The sequence below is a fragment of the Paroedura picta genome, chromosome 11 (assembly GCF_049243985.1).
Source record: "Paroedura picta isolate Pp20150507F chromosome 11, Ppicta_v3.0, whole genome shotgun sequence".
Lineage (NCBI taxonomy): Eukaryota > Metazoa > Chordata > Lepidosauria > Squamata > Gekkonidae > Paroedura > Paroedura picta.
In genome coordinates this window covers 4,079,154-4,099,043 of record NC_135379.1, presented here as the reverse complement: position 1 = coordinate 4,099,043, position 19,890 = coordinate 4,079,154, and the positions used below count along the sequence as shown (strand labels likewise).

The 19,890-nt window shown below is 49.1% G+C and overlaps 1 protein-coding gene across 1 annotated transcript in view; it reads right to left on the bottom strand.

The window, feature by feature from the left end:
• The window catches only part of OXSR1 (oxidative stress responsive kinase 1), a 54,792-nt gene that overhangs the window by 3,185 nt on the left and 31,717 nt on the right, over positions 1–19,890 (bottom strand). Inside the window, exons 5-17 of the mRNA XM_077302679.1 lie at positions 18,759–18,814; positions 14,558–14,667; positions 12,556–12,657; positions 10,979–11,112; positions 9,888–9,936; positions 8,496–8,561; positions 8,080–8,202; positions 5,815–5,850; positions 4,241–4,399; positions 3,444–3,520; positions 1,931–1,983; positions 345–413; positions 80–144 (exon numbers count right to left, since the gene is read on the bottom strand). Of these exons, the coding sequence (XP_077158794.1) occupies positions 80–144; positions 345–413; positions 1,931–1,983; positions 3,444–3,520; positions 4,241–4,399; positions 5,815–5,850; positions 8,080–8,202; positions 8,496–8,561; positions 9,888–9,936; positions 10,979–11,112; positions 12,556–12,657; positions 14,558–14,667; positions 18,759–18,814 (1,099 nt within the window). The remainder of the gene's footprint in view (positions 1–79; positions 145–344; positions 414–1,930; positions 1,984–3,443; positions 3,521–4,240; positions 4,400–5,814; positions 5,851–8,079; positions 8,203–8,495; positions 8,562–9,887; positions 9,937–10,978; positions 11,113–12,555; positions 12,658–14,557; positions 14,668–18,758; positions 18,815–19,890) is intronic.

Genomic DNA, 19,890 nt, shown 5'->3' with positions numbered 1-19,890 from the left:
GCCTGGGCATCTGGAGAGCCACAGTTTGGTCTCCCCTGCCTTAGACAGATCCGATTAATCAGAAGAAAGAGGGACATACCAGTTTGAATGTGACAGAACGGTTCGTCTGGGGCTCCTCCACGATTTTTTGCAAGTTGGCGGCAACTGAAAAAGCACAGAGACAAGGTGTGCACAGTCCAAGACGGGGGCACTGAAATACTTGCCTTCCCAACTAAATACAGCTGGTTTCCCAAAACGCTCAACAGAAATGTGCCAGGGACCCGCTTTCCCCGGGGGAAGAAATAGGGCCACGCATTTCCCCCTAAAACACAACGCAGAGTAAGATGGAGATCAGCCGGCATTACCTATGACTAAGTCTCTCCCGTCCACGAGCCCGGCCGAGATGAGTTCTTGGGATACCCCATCGGCAGTATCTGGAAAGCACGTAATTAAGAAAGGGGGTCACAGGTACGCACAAATGCTCCAGGTCAGCTCAGATCCCGCCAAATATAAGGTAAAGGTATCCCCTGTGCAAGCACCGAGTCATACCTGACCCTTGGGGTGACGCCCTCTAGGGTTTTCATGGCAGACTCAATACGGGGTGGTTTGCCAGTGCCTTCCCCAGTCATTACCGTTTACCCCCCAGCAAGCTGGGTCCTCATTTTACCGACCTCGGAAGGATGGAAGGCTGAGTCAGCCTTGAGCCGGCTGCTGGGATCGAACTCCCAACCTCATGGGCAGAAAGCTTCAGACTGCATGTCGGCTGCCTTACTACCCTGCACCACAAGCGGCTCTCCCACCATATATAGGTGCAGACAAATCCCATTGGTTCCGAAGAGAAGGTGTTTCCGCCCCCATCGGAAAGTGGAGGATCTAATTCTGTTTGCTGGTTTGGGAGGGAAACGGCCACTCAAAGGAATCGGAGCCTGAGCTCCAGTTAACTTTCTATTGCTCACATTTCTTTAAAGGTGGCGTAGCTAGAAGCCTGAAGGACACCCTTGCAGCAGTTACAGCCCTGCTTCATACTAATTTGGGATACAAGCTGGCTGACAGCCTCTCCCTGGCCAGAACAGCTCCATTTGCGTTGCATTAGTCCAGGGCTCCCCAGACCTTTTTGAGTCGGCAGAAGCAGCTGCACGTGGTGGATGGAACCACAAAAGGGCTGCTGCAACTTACTTTCCCGTCATTTAGTCCCTTGGTGGCAGCTGCTGCCAATGCGAGGTTTCTAAAAATCCACACAACTGGTCACAGAATCGTAAGTGACCTCCAGGGTCATCAACCCGCAGCAGAATGTCGGATATTCACAACTACAGTGGCAAATTAAGAGGTCTTTCTGGACAAAAGATCCATCTGACAGCCCCAAGTTTGCCGAAACAAGGGGGGGGGGTTCAGTGGGTGCTATGAAGCCCCCCCGACACCATGTTGCAGTACCCTGCATTCGTCTGTAAGCTGCCGTAAGCTCTTGTTTTGAAGCAGAAGGAGCACATAAACAGCCTAAGTAAAATAATAATAAGCCAGCCGACACTTAAGGGACGTTTGTAGCTTTCACCCCTTCCTCTATTAACAACCACCTAATTTGCTCTCTGCACGCCTTAGAATCATAGAGATGGAAGGGATCTCCAGGGTCATCTAGTCCAACCCCCTGCAGAATGCAGGAAATTCACAACCACCTTTCTGCTCTGCAGCCAAAGGAGGGACTGTCTGCTTCTCCTACTCTTTGGTACGAGATGGCGGAAAGTTCGAACAAGGAGCATCCCAGAATCCTCCTGCCCCAGCATCACGCAGTCCCAGAATGAAGGAATGGAGGCAACACAACTGACACATTTTCCACCATATGTGCACCTATACCCCCCCCCCCCCGTTTTTCTCAAATTTTAAAAGCCGGTAACAGATTTTAAAAGCTGCGTTCCTCTGCCTCCTCCCTGCAGAATCCCAATTCCCACATCCTCACCTCTCCCAGGGGTGAATTCAAACCGAATGTCGTTGAGCTCTTTCTTTGAATTCCTGTTTAGGGGAAAGAGGGTGGGGGGGGGGGGAGAGAAGAAGGGATAGAACTTAACTGTTGAAGCACAACATCTAACACAAATCAGCACTTCAAATGAAACTCAAGCCTGTTTTTTAAATCCTCGGCCGAGAGGAAAGATGGCGACCCGTCAGCCGGCTGCACATGACCCTCAAAATAATTTATTCATTTTACTGGGCTTTTTTATTTAGATGCCACTCGGCCAAAGGGTCTCACGGCGACTTTCCTTAAAACCAATCAAGGAAAAAGAATTCTAAAACAGATCACAAATATAAAATACTAACAGGTAAATATTGAAAAGCCTGGCTATCGCCGTACTGCTGTGAAAACTGCCCAAACGTGTGGTCACCCTCTGAAGACCAACAATTCAGATTTGTGTGCCCTGCGGATGCCAAACAAGTCTGGCTGCAGAAGAGTTACCAGCAGAATAGGATCCAAGAACCCTTTAAACCTTGAAAGTCCTAAGCTGTCTGGGGCCGCTGTACGCGCAGGACTGCCTCTCCCCTTATGTCCCCTAAAGCAGGGTAGTCAAACTGCGGCCCTCCAGATGTCCATGGACTACAATTCCCATGAGCCCCTGCCAGCGAATGCTGGCAGGGGCTCATGGGAATTGTAGTCCATGGACATCTGGAGGACCACAGGCTGACTACCCCTGCCCTAAATAGCTTTAAGATCGGCAGACCAAAAACTCCTCAGTATGCTTGGCCCCAAGGAGACTAAACTGGCCTCAGCCAGGGCCAGGGCCTTTTCAGCTCTGCCCCCGGTATGGCGGAACATGCTACACGAGGAGATCAGAGCCCTGCGGGATCTTAAGCGGAGCAATTCCGCCATGCCTGCGGTTAAGGCCGGAAAGATGCCCGGAAGTGTCGGCCTCCCTGCTGGAAATCCACCAAATTTGCTCCAACCAAAGAAGAAGAAGAAGAGTTGGTTCTAATATGCAGCTTTTCCCTACCCGAAGGAGGCTCAAAGCGGCTTACAGTCGCCTTCCCATTCCTCTCCCCACAACAGACACCCTGTGAGGAAGGTGAGGCTGAGAGAGCCCTGATTTTCCTGCTCGGTCAGAACAGCTTTATCAGTGCCGTGGCGAGCCCAAGGTCACCCAGCTGGCTGCATGTGGGGGAGCGCAGAATCGAGCCTGGCATGCCAGATTAGAAGTCCACACTCCTAACCACTACACCAAACTGGCTCTATGATACTCCCCCTGCCCCCCCCACATAAGACAGTGAAAATTGGGCAATACTTCGTAATAGTTTTAATGGTTTTATTTATTTTACTTACTTATCTTTATATTTACATACCGCCACTCCCAGAGGTGCTAGCTCATGGTGGTTTATGTGTAATGCATAAAAAAGCCCATGCATCATCATAAAACACATAAAAACAATCTAACGATAGAGCCCCCAGCCCTAATTAATGATAGAATTCCATTTTAACCGCTTACCTTAACCTTAGGACGAGGCTGATGGGAACTTTCGTCTCTTCCTGGGCGGGGGCGGCGGCTGTGGGGGCAGAAGGGGCCTGGGGAAAAGGAAGGACCACCTTTACTTGGGAAGGAAACAACGGAAGCCAGCCTTGAAACGGAGAAGACTGATGGGGAGGGAGGGTGAACGGTAAAACCCAGTTCAGGTACCTGTCGGGGTCCTCACATCTAACATCTAAGGTTGCAGAAAAGTCTGGGTTTTGATTTTTGGGTTTTTTAAAAGACGCTTTTTGCTTGACAATTTTTTAAAAGTCAGTGGCGTCTGGAGAAAATCTGGGCCTTTTACCAGGGGGTGCGAAGTAGGGTTGGGGGCTTCAGCCAGTGCTGCAGCCGAAGCCACATAAGCCACTGGAGAAAACAGCATTCCTTTGAGCGCTCTGAAACGCAATACATAGGCAAGTCCTGCAAAGTTGGGCAGCTTTGCTGCTCCTCTACAGCTCAGCATGAGAACAGAAGAGGTGCCTCCAGTTCCACACTCTTGTCCCACGGTGGCCAAAGCCCAGGGGTCTGCCGGAGGTCCACCAGCAGGGCCAGCACTCCAGAAGCCCTCCCACTGTGGCCCCCCAGGCACCAAGAAGACAGAGCGTGGCTGCCCCAGAGAGACCACTCCAGCTAACCCTGATGTTTTTCCAGTCCCCTCTTGAAGCTGTCTGTGTTTATAGTCATCACCGCTTCCTTTGCCCTGTTCTAAGCCTCCTGCTCCTTAATTTCCTCCTGTGCCTGTGAGTTCTTGTACTGTGTGAAAAGGAGACTTTTACCTGTGCTGCCGGGGGAGCTGCGGCTGATGCCTGCGGGGCGGGAGGGGGGACCGCCGGGAGTGGCTGTGCGGGAACTTGTCCTGCAGGCTGAGGTAGTTGAGCAGGAGCCTGGGCAGGGACATTGAGCAATGGGCCGGTGGGCTCCGCTGATGGAAAGAGCTAGAAGTACGTACACACACACACACAAAAGAGAAGATTTCAGACCAAAGCAGAACAAGGAGAAATGCACTTGGCAAAAAAGCATTTCCAACCAGGGTCAAGGCACTCGTGTTCTCAAGCTGCTTGAGTGGTTTCAGGGGCAAGGGACTCTGGTTTCAGAGTCGAAACACACGGCTGTCCAAAACCTCTGTGGATGAAGCACTCCAATTCACCACTGAATTGGCCAGAGGTTGGCTGGCAGAAGAGACCCTTCCGACAGCTGGAGGGAAAGGGGTAAAGACTTGCCCCAGGTTTCTCAGCCTCACCTTCAGGCAAGGGTCTTCAGAGCTCTTCCCTTGGCTTTAGGCTGGCGAGCGTTTTAGCACCAGCTTAGGCCAAGCTGACAATGCTCCCAAGCCTTTGCCTCTGCAAAGATTTGGCCACATTTTTTTGAAATACACAGTGGAGTCTCATCCGGTTGTCACAAGGCTGGAGCCAAGGTCCTTAGGGTGGGGACTCAGCTCAGCCTCTTGTGTGACCCAAAATGCTGCCTTGTGGTTCAGGGGATCCTCAGGAAGAGTTCCAGGCAAGTCAGATATGAGGAAGATGAAGAAGAGTTGGTTTTCATACCCCACTTTTCACTGCCCGAAGGAGTCTCAAAGCGGTTTCCAATCGCCTTCCCTTCCTCTACCCACAACAGATACCCAGTGAGGGAGGGAAGGCTGAGAGAGCCCTGACAGGTCCACTCGGTGAGAACAGCACTCTCAGGGCTGTGACAAGCCCAAGGCTACCCGGCTGCTGCATGTGGAGGAGCGGGGAGTCAAAGCCGGTGCACCAGATTAGAAACCGCTCCTAACCACTGCACCAAGCGGGCTCTTCTGAGATGACATGCAAGTCAAAAGTAGGAGAACCAGCAAGTATTACCTCCCTCTTTTGTTTGCAAGTGTGCACTTGGGCCCATGGACCTAGACCTGTTATTTTGCTTTTTCCCTTATCCTGTCCCCCAAATTTTGGTCGTTCTGGCACGATGTGATACAAACAAGTCTTCTTATAAACCATACATGAAGTCCATTTAAAGATAAAACCTTATTTTCCCCCTTTCTTACAATGGTAATTGCATAAAACTGCGATCAAAAGAACTACTTGATTATTAATAGTGTTTTGCTTTCTTGACATTTCTTTTAAAATCCACATTGTTAAAGGACAGGGACTAACATTTCGGTGACCACGTGCATTTTGGTGACTTCCTCACCGATATTACCACGCTTGCAATCACGGACTATGAACAGGTATTAATAAACAGCTGTGAACCTTCCAGCACTTAAAAATGCTACACTGCTTGTTGGTTGAGCACAGAGGCACTTTTGCAGGCGATAAAAACACAAGACCAAAGTGACCCCGAGACAAAATTATGAAGACTTGGAGCAACAACTCACCTCTGAATTCTGAGAAGATTCTTTAACCCTGGGAGACTAAAGAAAGGGAGAAAGAAAGGTAAAATCACTGCCATTAGCATGCAATCAGTGTTGTCTCTAAGCAGTGTGGGTGAGCGGCTGTTTATTATCACAGGAAGTCCTGCTCAGCAGCAATCCAGAGCAGAGAAGGGTCTCGTACTGCCTATTTGTTACATTCTGCTCAGGATGTGAACTGCTCTGCTTGTGCGGGGAGGGTGTGGAATTAGAGGAAACCTTGCAGGTATAGCGGAACAAGCTAAACAGCGTCAAAGTGTCAAGAATCACAACTTTACATACATTTACACAATGTTTAAGTGCCAGGAGATCCGAGCCAAGAGAAACCATCTTACCAAATGCGTGTTCCTGAGCTAGGGTTGCCAACACTGGGGTGGAAAATTCCTGGAGATTTGGGCATATCGTGGGAACGGTGGAGTTGGGGGGGGGGAGGGGAGAGTTCAAGTAGGATGTGATGCTCTACAGTCCACCCTGCAAAGATGTTGTTTTCTCCAGGGGAACTGATCGGTGTGGTCTGGAGACCAGCTGTAGTTCCAGGAGAACATCAGGGCCCCACCTGGACAAGCAAGCTTCACGAATGCCAGCACAGGAGTAAGGCAAGCAGGCAGGCAGACAGGCATCTACAGGGGAAAACTGGGAAGGGGCTAATCCTTCCCACCCACCACCACTGTCGCCAACAAACCCCTATATTCCCGACCCCAAGCCTAGAGTTTTTCAAAATAGTGAGGCCTCTGTGAGTATTAAGGGTCAAAAGCCAATGGAATGCCAAATCCCACATCAAGTTGATTTGGCAGTTTCAATTACAGGTGAATGAACTTTTGGATAATTCAAATGGGGAGAGCCCAAAGCAGCCCACCTTACATACGCAGTTCTTATCTTATCCTGGCTTGGCAAAGAACTGCTAAATTCTTCTTCTTTTTTAAAAATAATTATTTCTTCATAAGAGGCTGCGAGCTTAAATGGACTCCGGGGAACGGTAGAGGACAGGAAGGCCTGGAGGATCATTGTCCATGGGGTCGCGATGGGTCAGACATGACTTTGCAACTAACAACAACAACAACAACAAAGAGGCAGAAACCTGGTCCCTCAAATTGAGTGGAGGGGCACAGAAAAGCCCACAAGAAAACAATGACTTTTCAGGGCCTGTGATTTGGGGGGGGGGGGGGGCGGGAGGGGGTGTATCTTGCCAAGGCTGATGCATTTATGATCAAGCACGTGTACGGTTAACACTAAAATCTGTGAACGCACGCCGGTTCATCCCCTGGCCAAGTATTTTGTACCCCTCCCCCAAGTTTGTATTTTTCTGTAAACTGCCTTAAACTTCCCAGCCCAGATGTCTGCACAGATTAATTATAAACTGGAGGGCCTGAAAAGAGACAACATTAGCTATTCCCGTTTTAAATAATTAATGTCTCCTTGTTGGCACATTAGAGATGCACGAGCAAGTTCTCCCGAGTAAGCAAAATGTTGGCTGCTACTGTGAATATTAAATGGCAGTTCGGCTCTCTGTGGAAGGGGAGGACTCGAGATGGTCTCTAAATGATTCAGGCATTTCCTCCTCCTGACTCCATCCCCCTGAAACACTTTCAGCGCAGGCGGAGGGAGAAGAGGAGGGAAAAGAGGATGGCCAGATACTTCGCAATGTAAGGACATAAGAGATGAGATTCTAAACTGGGAGGAGGGGAGATTGCTGGTTACCTGGGTTTTCCAACGGCATGATGGTCAAGACTGCATTTAATGGTTAATCTTTTAACATTAATTCCATTTTATTTATATCCTGCATTTGACCTGAACGGGGCTTATATCACTCTCCACTCCTCATAGACTCATAGAGTTGGCAGGGTCATCGAGTCTAACTCACAACTACCTGCCCACCCATAGCGACCCGAATTCCATGCCCAGGTGAAGTTGGAAGTTTTTAGGAGGAGATTGGAGGAGCACCTGTTAGGAGGGTGTGAATTTTAAGTCCCTGATAAGGTGGGGGGCTGGACTGGATGGTCCTTTGTGGTCTTGTCCAGCTCTGTGCGACTCTCAAATGATTCAGGGTACAGGCAGGTCCCAAAGAAGATCGTGTGAATGTGCCTCACAGGAGCAGATGAGGATTTCCTTCCAGTATTGCCAAAGGCTTCCTGCGGACAACACCGCATCCTTCGGAAAGCTTCCTTCCCAGGGGGGAGCCATCCTTCCAGAGATTGGCTGCTTTCAAACCAGGAAGCAGCCTGCCTGGCTTACCCTGAGCTGTGAAATCGCCGCTCTGCCCTCTTCGCTTTCTTCGTCGAATTCATCATCGCTCCACTCCCAGCCGCCGTCCTCTGTCTTGTGTAGACGCCCGCTGGAACCCGGGACTCTCCGGACCTGGACGCAAAAAGGCAGAAGCGAGTCAAAGCAGGAAGCCTTGGCTTGCTGGCAACAGGCACGTACAGGGCATGCACAGAGTGCCCAGTGGAACCAATGCCAATGTAGCAGTGCCAGCTTAATAAATCCAAGCAAGGAGAAAATCCCACCCCACTTTCAGTTCCGACGGCAGGGACTCTCTGGTCTGACATCAGGCTGTGTTTTTTTGCTGCTCCCACCCACCCACCCACCCACCCACACACACACAGACTGGAAACATTGACAGCTTGGGGCACCCCCTGACAACCTGGTACCTTCTTGGCTCTTTCGGTGATTGTCGGGGCTCTCTGCAACATTTTTTCTTGTAGAAATTCTTTGTTCTGGAAAAGAACAACAGAAGAACGTAATTATTGCCTGCATTTCCTGTTCTTCCAAAGGCCACCGTTGGTCTCAAGGAAGATTTCTCATCACGGATGGGGGCTGTAAGGCAGGGGTAGTCAACCTGTGGTCCTCCAGATGTTCATGGACAGAAAATGCTGGCAGGGGCTCATGGGAATTGTAGTCCAAGAACATCTGGGGGACCACAGGTTGACTACCCCTGCTGTAAGGGAACAACAGCTACGTGCATCATTTCTCTGGTTCAATTGGAAGGGAGGAAGAAAAGCTTCTGATGAAAGTGTTCTGAGTAACAAACACATCCGTGTCTTCCTAAGGACAGGATTGTGATGCCAGCGCCTTGAAATTAGCTTTGGGGAGGGCTACAGGGGTCCATCCTGCCCCCTCCCAAAAAGCTTTCTGACAATTTGCTGGGATCGAGTTCGTCGGCATACTAATGATAATGAGTGATTTTGTCACCAAATGCAGGCGTGTCAGCAGATTTAATTGAGCAAGGAACAGGGCACAGCCGCATAGCAGACCAAATCAGGAAGTGGAGCTCTTGATGGTGGGCTGGGCTGGTGACTCAGGGCAGAACACTCTCCAAGGATCCCACCTCCCTTTTGGATGGGGCAAAGGAAGCCCTTGACCAGGAGGGCACTCCGAGATTCTTAGGGTGGCAGGCACAAGGGGAGGGATGTGTCTTTCACTAGCTTAAATCACCGAGCCATCTGGACTGCCTGAACCAGGGGTCCTCAGCATGTTGCCCACGCCACCCTGGGGTCCACCAATGCTTTTCCGGCCATCTGCCAAATGTTTTTAAGAAAGTAGTTAAAGCCATATAGAGGTTTTGCCCAGGAAGGTCCCTGATTGGCTGTGCAGTGATGCCACCTGGCCACACCTCCCTGCCATGCCCGAGGACTAAGGAGAGAGAAAGGAGCAGTAACCATGTGAGAACACATGCACCCCCAAGTCAATGAAAGTGGCTGGTTCCCTACTGCAGGGGTAGTCAACCTGTGGTCCTCCAGATGTTCATGAACTACAATTCCCATGAGCCCCTGCCAGCAAACGCTGGCAGGGGCTCATGGGAATTGTAGTTCATAAACATCTGGAGGACCACAGGTTGACTACCCCTGCCCTACTGGGAACAGCTTGTGGCTGCATCCAGCGAGATAGGATATAGGGGAAAGGCCGGGGAGGCCCCGGAGAGCTCTGAGGGAGCCCTGGTTGAGAATACCTTGGATAAGGTCCAATGGCTCTCAGTACAAAGACTGATTCATGAATGAGGTTTGGGAGGGACAAGGTATACAAGTAAGACATAGTTATTGTACCTTTGCTTTCTGGAAAAATTTGTGTCTTAGGAGTTCGGCTGCTGTGGGCCTAGGAGGGAAAAGAAAGAGGGAAGACGATAAGAGAGGCGCTTTCACAAGAATTTTCTGCTTTCCTTCGTATAGCAAAACAAGCTTATGTTTTAGGAATCCTTAAATAGCCTAGCCCATCTCTGGTAGAAGAGTCATCAGATAAGAATTTGGCTCAGTGGAGAGAGCGCCGTTTCCTGCAGATGTGTACGTTTCAATCCACATGTCAGCTGTTTGGCGGGATCTCGCAAGACTGCGTTTTCTGTACTGAAGTGACAGCTACGCCGCAGGATGGCTTAACTTTACACCGGAAGAGGCAAGTAATATATCTCATCTTTGTTAGTTTTTTATGTGCTTCCACAGTATTAGATGGTTACTACGTTATATTTATTTATTTGTCATACAGCGTGTGTCTAGTACAGCCTTTCTCACATTTTTTCCCACTGAGAAACTCCTGAAACATTCCCCAGGCTTCAAAAAACCCCAGAAGTGGCACAATCATGCAGAATGTGGTTAGGAAGCAGAGCTGTGCATATGCCCACCTGGGGTCCCTCCCCACCCCCCCCCACCCCAGGCCCATCATTGGCCATTTTGGGAGGAGAAGAGGTCGACATGACCATATAAGGTCATTATCACCTGATAAAGGGTTAACAAATTTTAAAATTAAAACTTAATTAACTCCCACTCATTTGGGAAAACCTTCCGGGGCTGTCAAGAAACCCCAGGGTTTCACGGAATCCTAGTCTAGTGTGTAGCCAGGAGACTGTACAACGGTAGGATTGTCTGGCAGCCAAGCAAGAGATGTTCGAAACCAGTTTGCCGTTGCCTGCCTCCACATCATGACCCTGGTTTCCCTTGGAGGTCTCTAGCCAATACCAGCCCTACTTGGCTTCCAAGATCTGACACAATCGGGTGTGCCTGGCATGCCCCGTGTATAAGTGGATAAGTAGCTGGCAAGCAGAGAGTGATCCCTTCCCTCTCCCCACCCGCCCAACTTTCATCAAGCAACCCGGGTCCCTCGCAGGACCAAGCAGGGCTGGCCCATTCCATTCCACTCCCTCTACCTCTTCTCCGGGTCTTTCTGCAGGCACAACGAAATCATCTTCCGGAACGACTTCCCGTACTTCTTCAGCATCTCCTTATCCTGCACCCCCGTCTCGAGGGAGGGGGGGTCATTTTGTAGCGTCAACATTAAGACCTGGCAGAAGTACAAGGCGGTTGGTTTTTTAAAACTAATTTACCAAGGACCATTTGTTTTTGTGTTTCGCAAACAAAACAGTTTGACCAGACTTTTAAGTCACTATGAAAAGGTACAGAAGCCCTTGACTTTGTGCTCACTGATCTACTGGCAGACAGAGTGATGTACATCAGTGGTCTCCAAGCCCCGGTCCGCGGTCCAGGAGAGCCTCGGCAGCGGGCTGCGGCTCCCCCCTGCCCCCCCCCCCCCGCAGTGAGAAGCTTGCCAGGCTGTGAGCAAATCGACCGCCAAAGTGGCCAATTAGCTTGCGGCCCGGCAAGCTTCTTGCTGCAGGAGGGGGGTGGAGAGGGAAGCACGGCCGCCAGCATGCCGCCGGCGCAAACGCGCATGCGCAGACCTGCCACGAGGGCACAAATGCGCATGTGCAGACCTGCCACGAGGGCACAAATGCGCATGTGCAGACCTGCCACGAGGGCACAAATGCGCATGTGCAGCAGTTTTGCTCATTCGCAGAGACACCGTGCATGTGCGCTTGTGCCTCCCACCGGGCACAAACGCACATGCGGGGCAGGTCCGCGCATGCGCGTTTGTGCAGACCTGCCACGCATGCGTGGGCCCCAGGTCGCCCTCTCCCCTCACTTCTTCGCAGCGGGCCACAACATAAAAAAGATTGCGGATTGCTGTCTTAAACAATTTCCGAGGGCCGCAAAATGGAGCTGTTCCGCCAGGCCTATGGCTGAGGCCACGAACCAGCTCCTGGGATACTGGCCTGAAAACCCATCCGCTGACAGAAAACCCCACCAAGCTCTGCTCCATCCTCAGAGGGTAAATGATGAGAGGAGGCGGTTTTTATATGGAAAATGTCTTATTGTTAGTCATTGCTTTTTAACTTTGCTTTTAACCACCCTGAGCTCGCCAGGATAAGGCGGTATATAAATATAATATTTATTTGAATAAAACCTCATTGGTCTTAACAGGTGCCACTAAGCTCAAACTTTGTTCCTTCGCCAAGGAAGATCGGAAGAGGCCAAGCCTCCCAAAGAATCTGGCCTTCTACCCTGCCATGTGAAGGAACCCTCCAACTTCCCAGAAACAGTCTGAAAACCACCCCTTTCATGTCTGCAGAGGGCTAGCTTCGAATTCTGGGAGCAGAGATTTCACTTCCGGCTGCAGACCTCTTGACTATGGGGTCTGCAATCGCACTGGAAAAGGGAACTCCTGCGCTTCTTTTTCGTCAGAGGCAGCCAGGGGTAGTCAAACTGTGGCCCTCCAGATGTCCATGGACTACAAATCTCATGAGCCCCTGCCAGCATTCGCTGGCAGGGGCTCCTGGGAATTGTAGTCCATGGACATCTGGAGGGCCGCACTTTGACTACCCCTGGAGATAAAAGACCAGCTTCCCAGACAGCGGCTTGCCTTAGGACTGGCAAACCACAAACTCACCTTCATGGGCGGGTATTTGTGGTAAGGGGCTGCTCCTGTGGCCAGCTCAATCGCCGTGATTCCGAAGCTCCAGATATCCGCCTTGAAATCGTAACCTCTCACCTGCAACGCCAGACAAGACCGTCTAATCCAGGCCTTAGGGTCGTATCACCCAATAAATGTTTAACAATTATTTTAAAAAACATTTAAAAATTAATTAACTCCCACCCATTTGGGAAGCCCTTCCCTGATGTGAAGAAACCCTAGGATTCCAGGACCCCCTGATCTAAGCGGACAACTTTCTCTTCAAGTCACATTTATATTATTGTATTATTATTATTTATTTATTTTTGTTGTTGTTCTTAGATTTATTACCTGCCACTCCCAGATAGGCTGGTTTACATACAGACGGTTTACATACAGACACTCGGAACAAAAACAATCCCCAATTAAAACCCCCATTAAAACATAAAATAACAAAAATTACAAAAAGCGAACATTGGAAATAATGATACTCTTAGACAGCCCCCACTGGCAGCCGGGGTGGCTAGGAGAGGGGTGTGACAACCAACCGTGCCAATGGACTGGCATGGAAGCATATCTTCCAGGGGGGAGACCCAGTCTGATCTTCTACTAACACTAGCACTGAGCTCAACCATAGACCTGATGCAAGGGCTCCGTTTTGCAGACCCTGCAGAAACTCGACAGCTCTCCCAGCGTGTGTATGGCCCAGGCCACCCAGCAGGCCTCCTGTGTGGGCTCACAATCGTCTTCTCTTCCTCTCCCCACAACATGCTCCTTTTGAGGCAGCTGGGGCTGAGTGAGTGTTGAGAGAAGGTGACTGGCCCAAGGTCACCCAGCAGGCCTCATGTGGAGGAAAAGACGGGAATCAAGCCCAGTTCTCCATAGTATAGCCCTGCACTCTTAACCACCACACCATGCCGGAGAGGTAACCTGCCATGAGTTCCATGCAGGAAGAACTGGATTTTAAAAATACCTATCAAAGAAGCAGAACTGGAAGACTCCCTGATGAATCAGAGGCACCCAGTCTCAAGGGAGGGGGGAGGTTCCAATCCTGCGTAACTACAATGACTCCTTAAGGTAATTTTAATACAAAAAAAGGAGGCTTTGCACAAAACTTCTTTAAGCACAGTTTAAAGCAGCAAAAGGTTTTTCATGAGACTGTCCAGCAATATATTCTGGGTGTTGTTGGCTTTTATTGCCCTTGAAGTCCTATTTATTTTTTCAATTATGTATTCCCTTCCACATAACTCCCAGGGATTCCCCACCCCCAACCAACAGGGAATTTTGTTCCGCTTCTTAATTATGCCTGTCTTGTTTAAAGTTTCTCCTTACTCGGTGAGAGTCGTTCTGCTAATTAAGTCTCTAATCTTTTTCTTTTTTTGTTCAAAATGCATTCTTCTATTGACGAGCTGCATTCATGTTTGAATTTTAATCTCTCCCCACCGACCCCTCCATCCCTTCTTTCAGTCCCCAGCGGGCATTTGAAGCTCCTTATATGCACGGACTGCCTTTAAGTAAAAGGGGGGCGGGCAGGAGGAAAGGATGTCTGGCCAGCAGGTTAGAGACAAATTTAATAGCACTGGAGAGCAAGCTGTCCACCATTAAATGCTCAGGCATTTTCGCTCCCCCCACCCACCCACAACAGATTCACAGAAACTTTATTCTCACCAAATTTCTCCCAGTGCCCGGGTGATCACAACTTTTGCCATCAAAAAAAGAAAACTTACCTGTGATGAAATAGGCAGATCTAAAATAAGCTAGACAGAATGATCTGATTCCCAGTTTTGTAAAGAACTAAAAGGACTTTGAAATACTCAACATATTGTGTAAACTCACTTAAAACCAGCATGATGCGAACCCCTCCCCTTCCCACCCCCTCCAGGGCAATATATGGTCATATCACCTGATTTAACAAAGAAACCCCAGGGTTTTACGAAGCCCTGGTTGAGAAAGCCTGACTTACCAGAAGCAACAAAAACTGTCCCATTTAAAAGTTTACCTGCTCCATAACTTCAGGCGCCATCCAGCAAGGCGTGCCCACAAAGGTTTTCCTCACTTTATTTCGGGTTATATCACCACCGGTGGCTAAAAATGCACTAACGCCAAAGTCTGAAACATCAAAAAGAAAGGCTCTGTAAGAAAACCAAACTCTCCCCTCCAAGAAAAAAAAATCAATTATATAAGGATGACATGCTCCTGGCTTGCTATATGATTGGTAAATTAATTGTCTGGAAGAAATCACATTTGCTGTTGACAAAACAGTCACATTTTCAAGTCAACCCTGGCAGATAGATCTGTACACTGTACCCGTCAACATACAGATGCATAAAATAATAACAAGCAGTGCGGCTCATTGTTTCATAGATACGAGGAATCAAAAAGACGGAGCCCAGCAAAACACAAAAACTTGTCTATTGTTGTAATGTGTAGACAGGCCTGGGAAGGAAAAAGCATTCACCCGCAATCACTTCGGTATCCGCAATATGCAGGCACAACACTCTTGCAGAGTGAACACTGGCCAAGGGTTGGCAACACAAGCATTGTTGCTTATTAGAGAATCCTGTAAACCACATCAAGCTCCACCCAGACTCAAATCCAGTTGTTCTGCTACAGAGAAATGTGACTTCCCTCTGAAACATTTCTCCAAACAGGGATCCAAACAGATGCAAAATAAAACATGTATTTCTACACAAGGGGGGAGGGGGAATGTGCAAGCTTGCATAATGCCCCCAAGTCGGTAGAACTCAGCTTTTCTTGGCAAATAACTCTCTTTTTTTTAATATCCTGAGAATAAGCCCTAGAGCCCATCCCACCTGCATCATGCTGAATTGAATAGAAATCATTGCAAGCCCACATCACCCAGTCACAAGCTTTGGGCATTGTTATTTGCTCCTGTTGTTACGCATAGGCTCATGAAGCCTTTATTGTTATGAAGAGCAGCCACTGAAAGAAGTCTATCAGCAGATCTCGTCCGAGGCAGAGCGCAGGCCTTCTGAGTAGCCGCGTGTCTTGAAATGAGAGTGTGCCAATTATCCCTTCATCTTTCTCTACAGTTGCATTGAGAGGATAAAGTAAATGCCGCTCATGTATTTTTTTTTTTTAAGAATAATAAAGTCTTTCCAGTGGAGGAGGGAAGTAGCTTTCGACCAAGCACCGCTAAAGGTCATTCAAAGGGTCAAAGAGGTGGGTAGAGAGGACCATGTAGATGCTGCTGTGTGCGCGGTCTTGGCCACGATCATACACCTGGTAGATTGTTGTTGTTTTGCAGATCCTTCGTAACCCTGACCCTTCCAAGGGCCCCTGATCTCTGTTGGCAGCTTGTTCCACCAGGGTAGAGGGAGGCCAAGCATGCTGCTTAGGGGCCAGGGGTCATTCTCGGGTGCCAACATGCTACACAGAAACCATCCTTAAAAAAAAAAAAAATCAGGTAAAGAGCCTTGTTCCTAGGAAATGAAATGACTTCTCCCTGAAGCGTGGGTCGGCTTTTACTGAAATACCTTCCTTCAGCAAACAGTAGCTTCCTAATATTTACAAATCTAGCCTGTCAAAATACAAAATCATCTTGACAGCACCAGCAATGCACCTTTTCAAGTTGGGGAAACAACGTGATTAATTTCATTATGGGAGCCTAATGACTTCCTGACAACAATCCATGGAACGGCTCAGCTTCTGTGGAAATCAGGGGTTTTCTAAAGCAAGCCACGCTCCTGGAAAATTAGCATCTCAAGGAAAGAACTGCACCCGCAAAACACTAAAACTACAGGGGGAGAGGGTATTCTAGCATAGAGTAGATTTTTTTCTATACAGGCAAAGTTATTTTGTCTCGTAGGACACAGCCAGTATGAGGCGAGGGTTTAGGAATGGGGAGCAAGGAAATACTGGGAAAGTTGTAAGCCTAATGCTTTCAAAAGGAACCGGACGTAGCGTTGAACATACCCCCAAAACTAAATTTCTCGTTATAGCATTATAAGTTATTATAATGGCAACTAGGATAACAGTTACAGAGCCAGCAGGAAATCCCAGCGAGAAGAACTTTCGTAGAGAAGGCTAAAGACTGTTATCTATACAGGACTTTCGGTTCTCCCCAAGAACGCCCAAAGAAGTGGCAAAAACAGACCTGACACGGGAAGAAGTCTAAAAACGGACAGAACAAACCATGCGAGAAATAGTCCCTTCGTAAGAGTCTGGGTAGCTGTGTTGGTCTGAAGCGGCAGGACAAACTCTGAGTCCAATGGTGACCAACCTAAGTTCTATTCCAGGCATAAACTTTCAGGATCCTTGCACACAAATGCTTCTACCCAGAATAAAACTCTGCTGGTCTCAAAGGTGCCATGGGACTCAAACAAGGAAAGGTGTTGACTGATGCGATATGCCACTAATGGGAACCATGCTTTGCAGCCTTCCTCAGCAGGCCTGGCCAAACTGTGGTGCTCCGGATGCCCATGGACTACAATTCCCATGAGTCCCTGCCAGCATCATGCTGGCAGGGACTCATGGGAATTGGAGTCCATGAATTGTAGCCCCGGAGTGCCACAGCTTGGCCGACCCTGGAAAGGCCTAGCATTTTTTAAAGAGGCATTTAATTGAAAAACTGAACTGAGCTGAGCAGGATGCTGGGGTTTGTCCCCACTACCAAGCCCTGTGGCTTTTTGTGGGCTTGTGCAGAGGAGCATGGAGTGCGGGGTCAGTTCCAACGTAAGCAGCCTTTTGACGGCTTCTCGCTCTTCCCACTGAATCCAACACGAGCGGGGACCAAAGGGCCGCGTTAGATAGGATATCAAAGCCCGTGAGCAGGGGGAATTGTTAAGTCCCGAGCACAAAGACCCTTCTGGGGGGGCAGACAATAGGCTCCCAGTCAAACCATCATTAAGGATTCAGGGCCGGCTCGCAAAGCGAGTCTGGAAGCCTGTGCCCGTCGTTTGATATTGAGATGATCTCACACAGTTAAGTGATTCTGGAAAGAGATGAAACAAAAGGTCTTAATTTATACGACAGCCATTACCAACTGAGGGCAGAAAGAGACAAACACACACTCATACACCCCCAAAAGAAAAACCCAAGCATTGAGAGATCATTGGGGGATGGGGGTAGGGGGAAGAAAAGGGCTCCGACGGCATAGTTTTCGTCAATTAGGAGCCTTCCTTCGCTTCACTTCTTGAAAATCGGACAGGGTGGAGGCTCCCATCCGATAATCTGCAAGACAGGTGTGGGGCCAAGTCTGCCTGGGACAAAGGCGCTCACCCTGCCCCTCCAGCTCAGAGAAGAAAAAGAGAAGGTGCTTCTGTTATGATGGGGGGGGGGGGTGTTCAGGAGACGGCTATAACAGGTGCTGATCTGAACTTTCTACCTTTGCTTCCTTCCTTGGCCTGGATGACCTAAGCCAGGGGTAGTCAAACTGCGGCCCTCCAGATGTCCATGGACTACAATTCCCATGAGCCCTTGTCTAACCTATCCAAGCTCAGGTCCCAGTTAGTACTTGCATGGCAGACAATTGAGGGATGCTATGCAGAAACACGCCGTGGAAAATCACCCCCCTTTGCCTTGAAAACCCTACAGCGGGGGCGGCCAGAATGTGGCTCTCCAGGAGCATGCTGGCACGGGCTCATGGTAGTTGTAGTCCAAGGACATCTGGAGAGCCACAGTTGGCCGCCCCTGCCCTACTGAGTCACTGTGAGTAGACAGCCCTTTCCACTACATGCCAAGGAACTGCCTCTAACCCCAAATCCTGGGTTGTACAGAGTATGTTGGACACCCCTTCCCCTTCACCAAGTCAGACCGGGGTGGCGGGAGGTGAGAGCACAGGGGGGAAAGGGGACATTCTTCACACACTGTGGGTGTTGATTGGCTTTCAGATTATTATGCATGGGATAGAGAAGGTAGAGAAAGAAGAACTTTTCTCACAATGCAAGAACTCGTGGACATCTGATGAAATTAGTGAGTTTAGAACAGGTAAAAGGGAGACATTAACACACACGTCAAGCCACCTCAATATATAGATGGAACTCTCTGGGGCAGTGATGCTTTATATTCTTGGGGGGCAACAGTGGGTGGGCTTCTGGAGTTCCGGCCCTACTGGTAGACCTTCTGATGGCACCTGGGTTTTGGCCATTGTGGCACAGAATGTTGGACTGGATGGGCCCATCCCAACATGGCTTCTCTTATGCTCTGACAATACAAGGGAGGCAAATTTTTAAAGTTACCTGCAATCTGGACTGAGCCATCTTCTCCCAGAAGAATGTTTCCAGCTTTCACGTCCCTGGAGAAGACAAAAGACACACACACAACTGTAAGGACTAGTTGTGCATTCTTCTTTCCCACGGTAACCAGCTGCAAGATGAAATGTTCGTTTCTTAATGCAAAGGCTTTGAATAGGCCAGTCAAAATTACACTTTTGCAAGGAACATACAAATTACGCAGAAGGTGGCAGTTCATAAATGCGAGTTACTTGGCTTTAGGTGGAGCAGTTGGTTTAAGGGGGGGGCGGAGGGGAAGGGACTGACCCTTGCAAAAACCCCTGAGTGGCAAGGAACTATTCCACCACCACCCCTCTTTTTGAGAAAGTTGAGAAAGGCTGGCCCAGAAAGAGAAATGTGCCATTTAAGTTCAGCTTCAGAAAATCTTTGTGCCTACTAAAACGATACAATTTTACTTTGAGCCACAGAAAGAGAGACCAGATGTGCATACACCTGCATCTGCCTTATACTGAACCTGGCCCCTGGCCCCTTCCCCATCACCTCTTGGGGTGCCAGGGACTGAACCAGAGATCTTGTATATGGCAAGCAGATACTCTGTGGCAGAGTCACAGCCCTTCCCCACTGAGCTAAGCAGTCCTGAAGCCATTCTATTGTTCACTTGTGCCCGAAGATGCTTTCTGCTGCTAACCTGGATACTAAGCAGACGGATGTCTCTTTGACGGGAGTTTATAGATACATTTATGACCAAGTAAGGTCAAGAGAGCCTTCGAACTTTACAACAAAAGTAATTGTTTATGCCTTAAACGAAGCCGTTCAGAGGGGCCTTGCTTAAAAAGAACCTTCTTGCCCGAAAGAAAATTCATTGTATCCTTTGTATCTCGGCCATCTATCCCCCTTCCGTCCACTGCCAAGGAGTAGCAAAAGCTTTTGTCTGGGGAATAATAGTTCTATTTGTTTTCATTGTGTTTCGTAACCGAACAGGGGAGGGGAGGGGAGGGGAGGGCTTGGTTCCTCTCCAGAACAGAAAGGGAATTTCCACTGTGTGTGCCTTGGAATTCTTAGGGGACCAGGCAGCACAGAACCGACAAGCTTTGAGATGTGTTTGTTGCTGGCCGGGCTGCACACGGGTCCGATCACT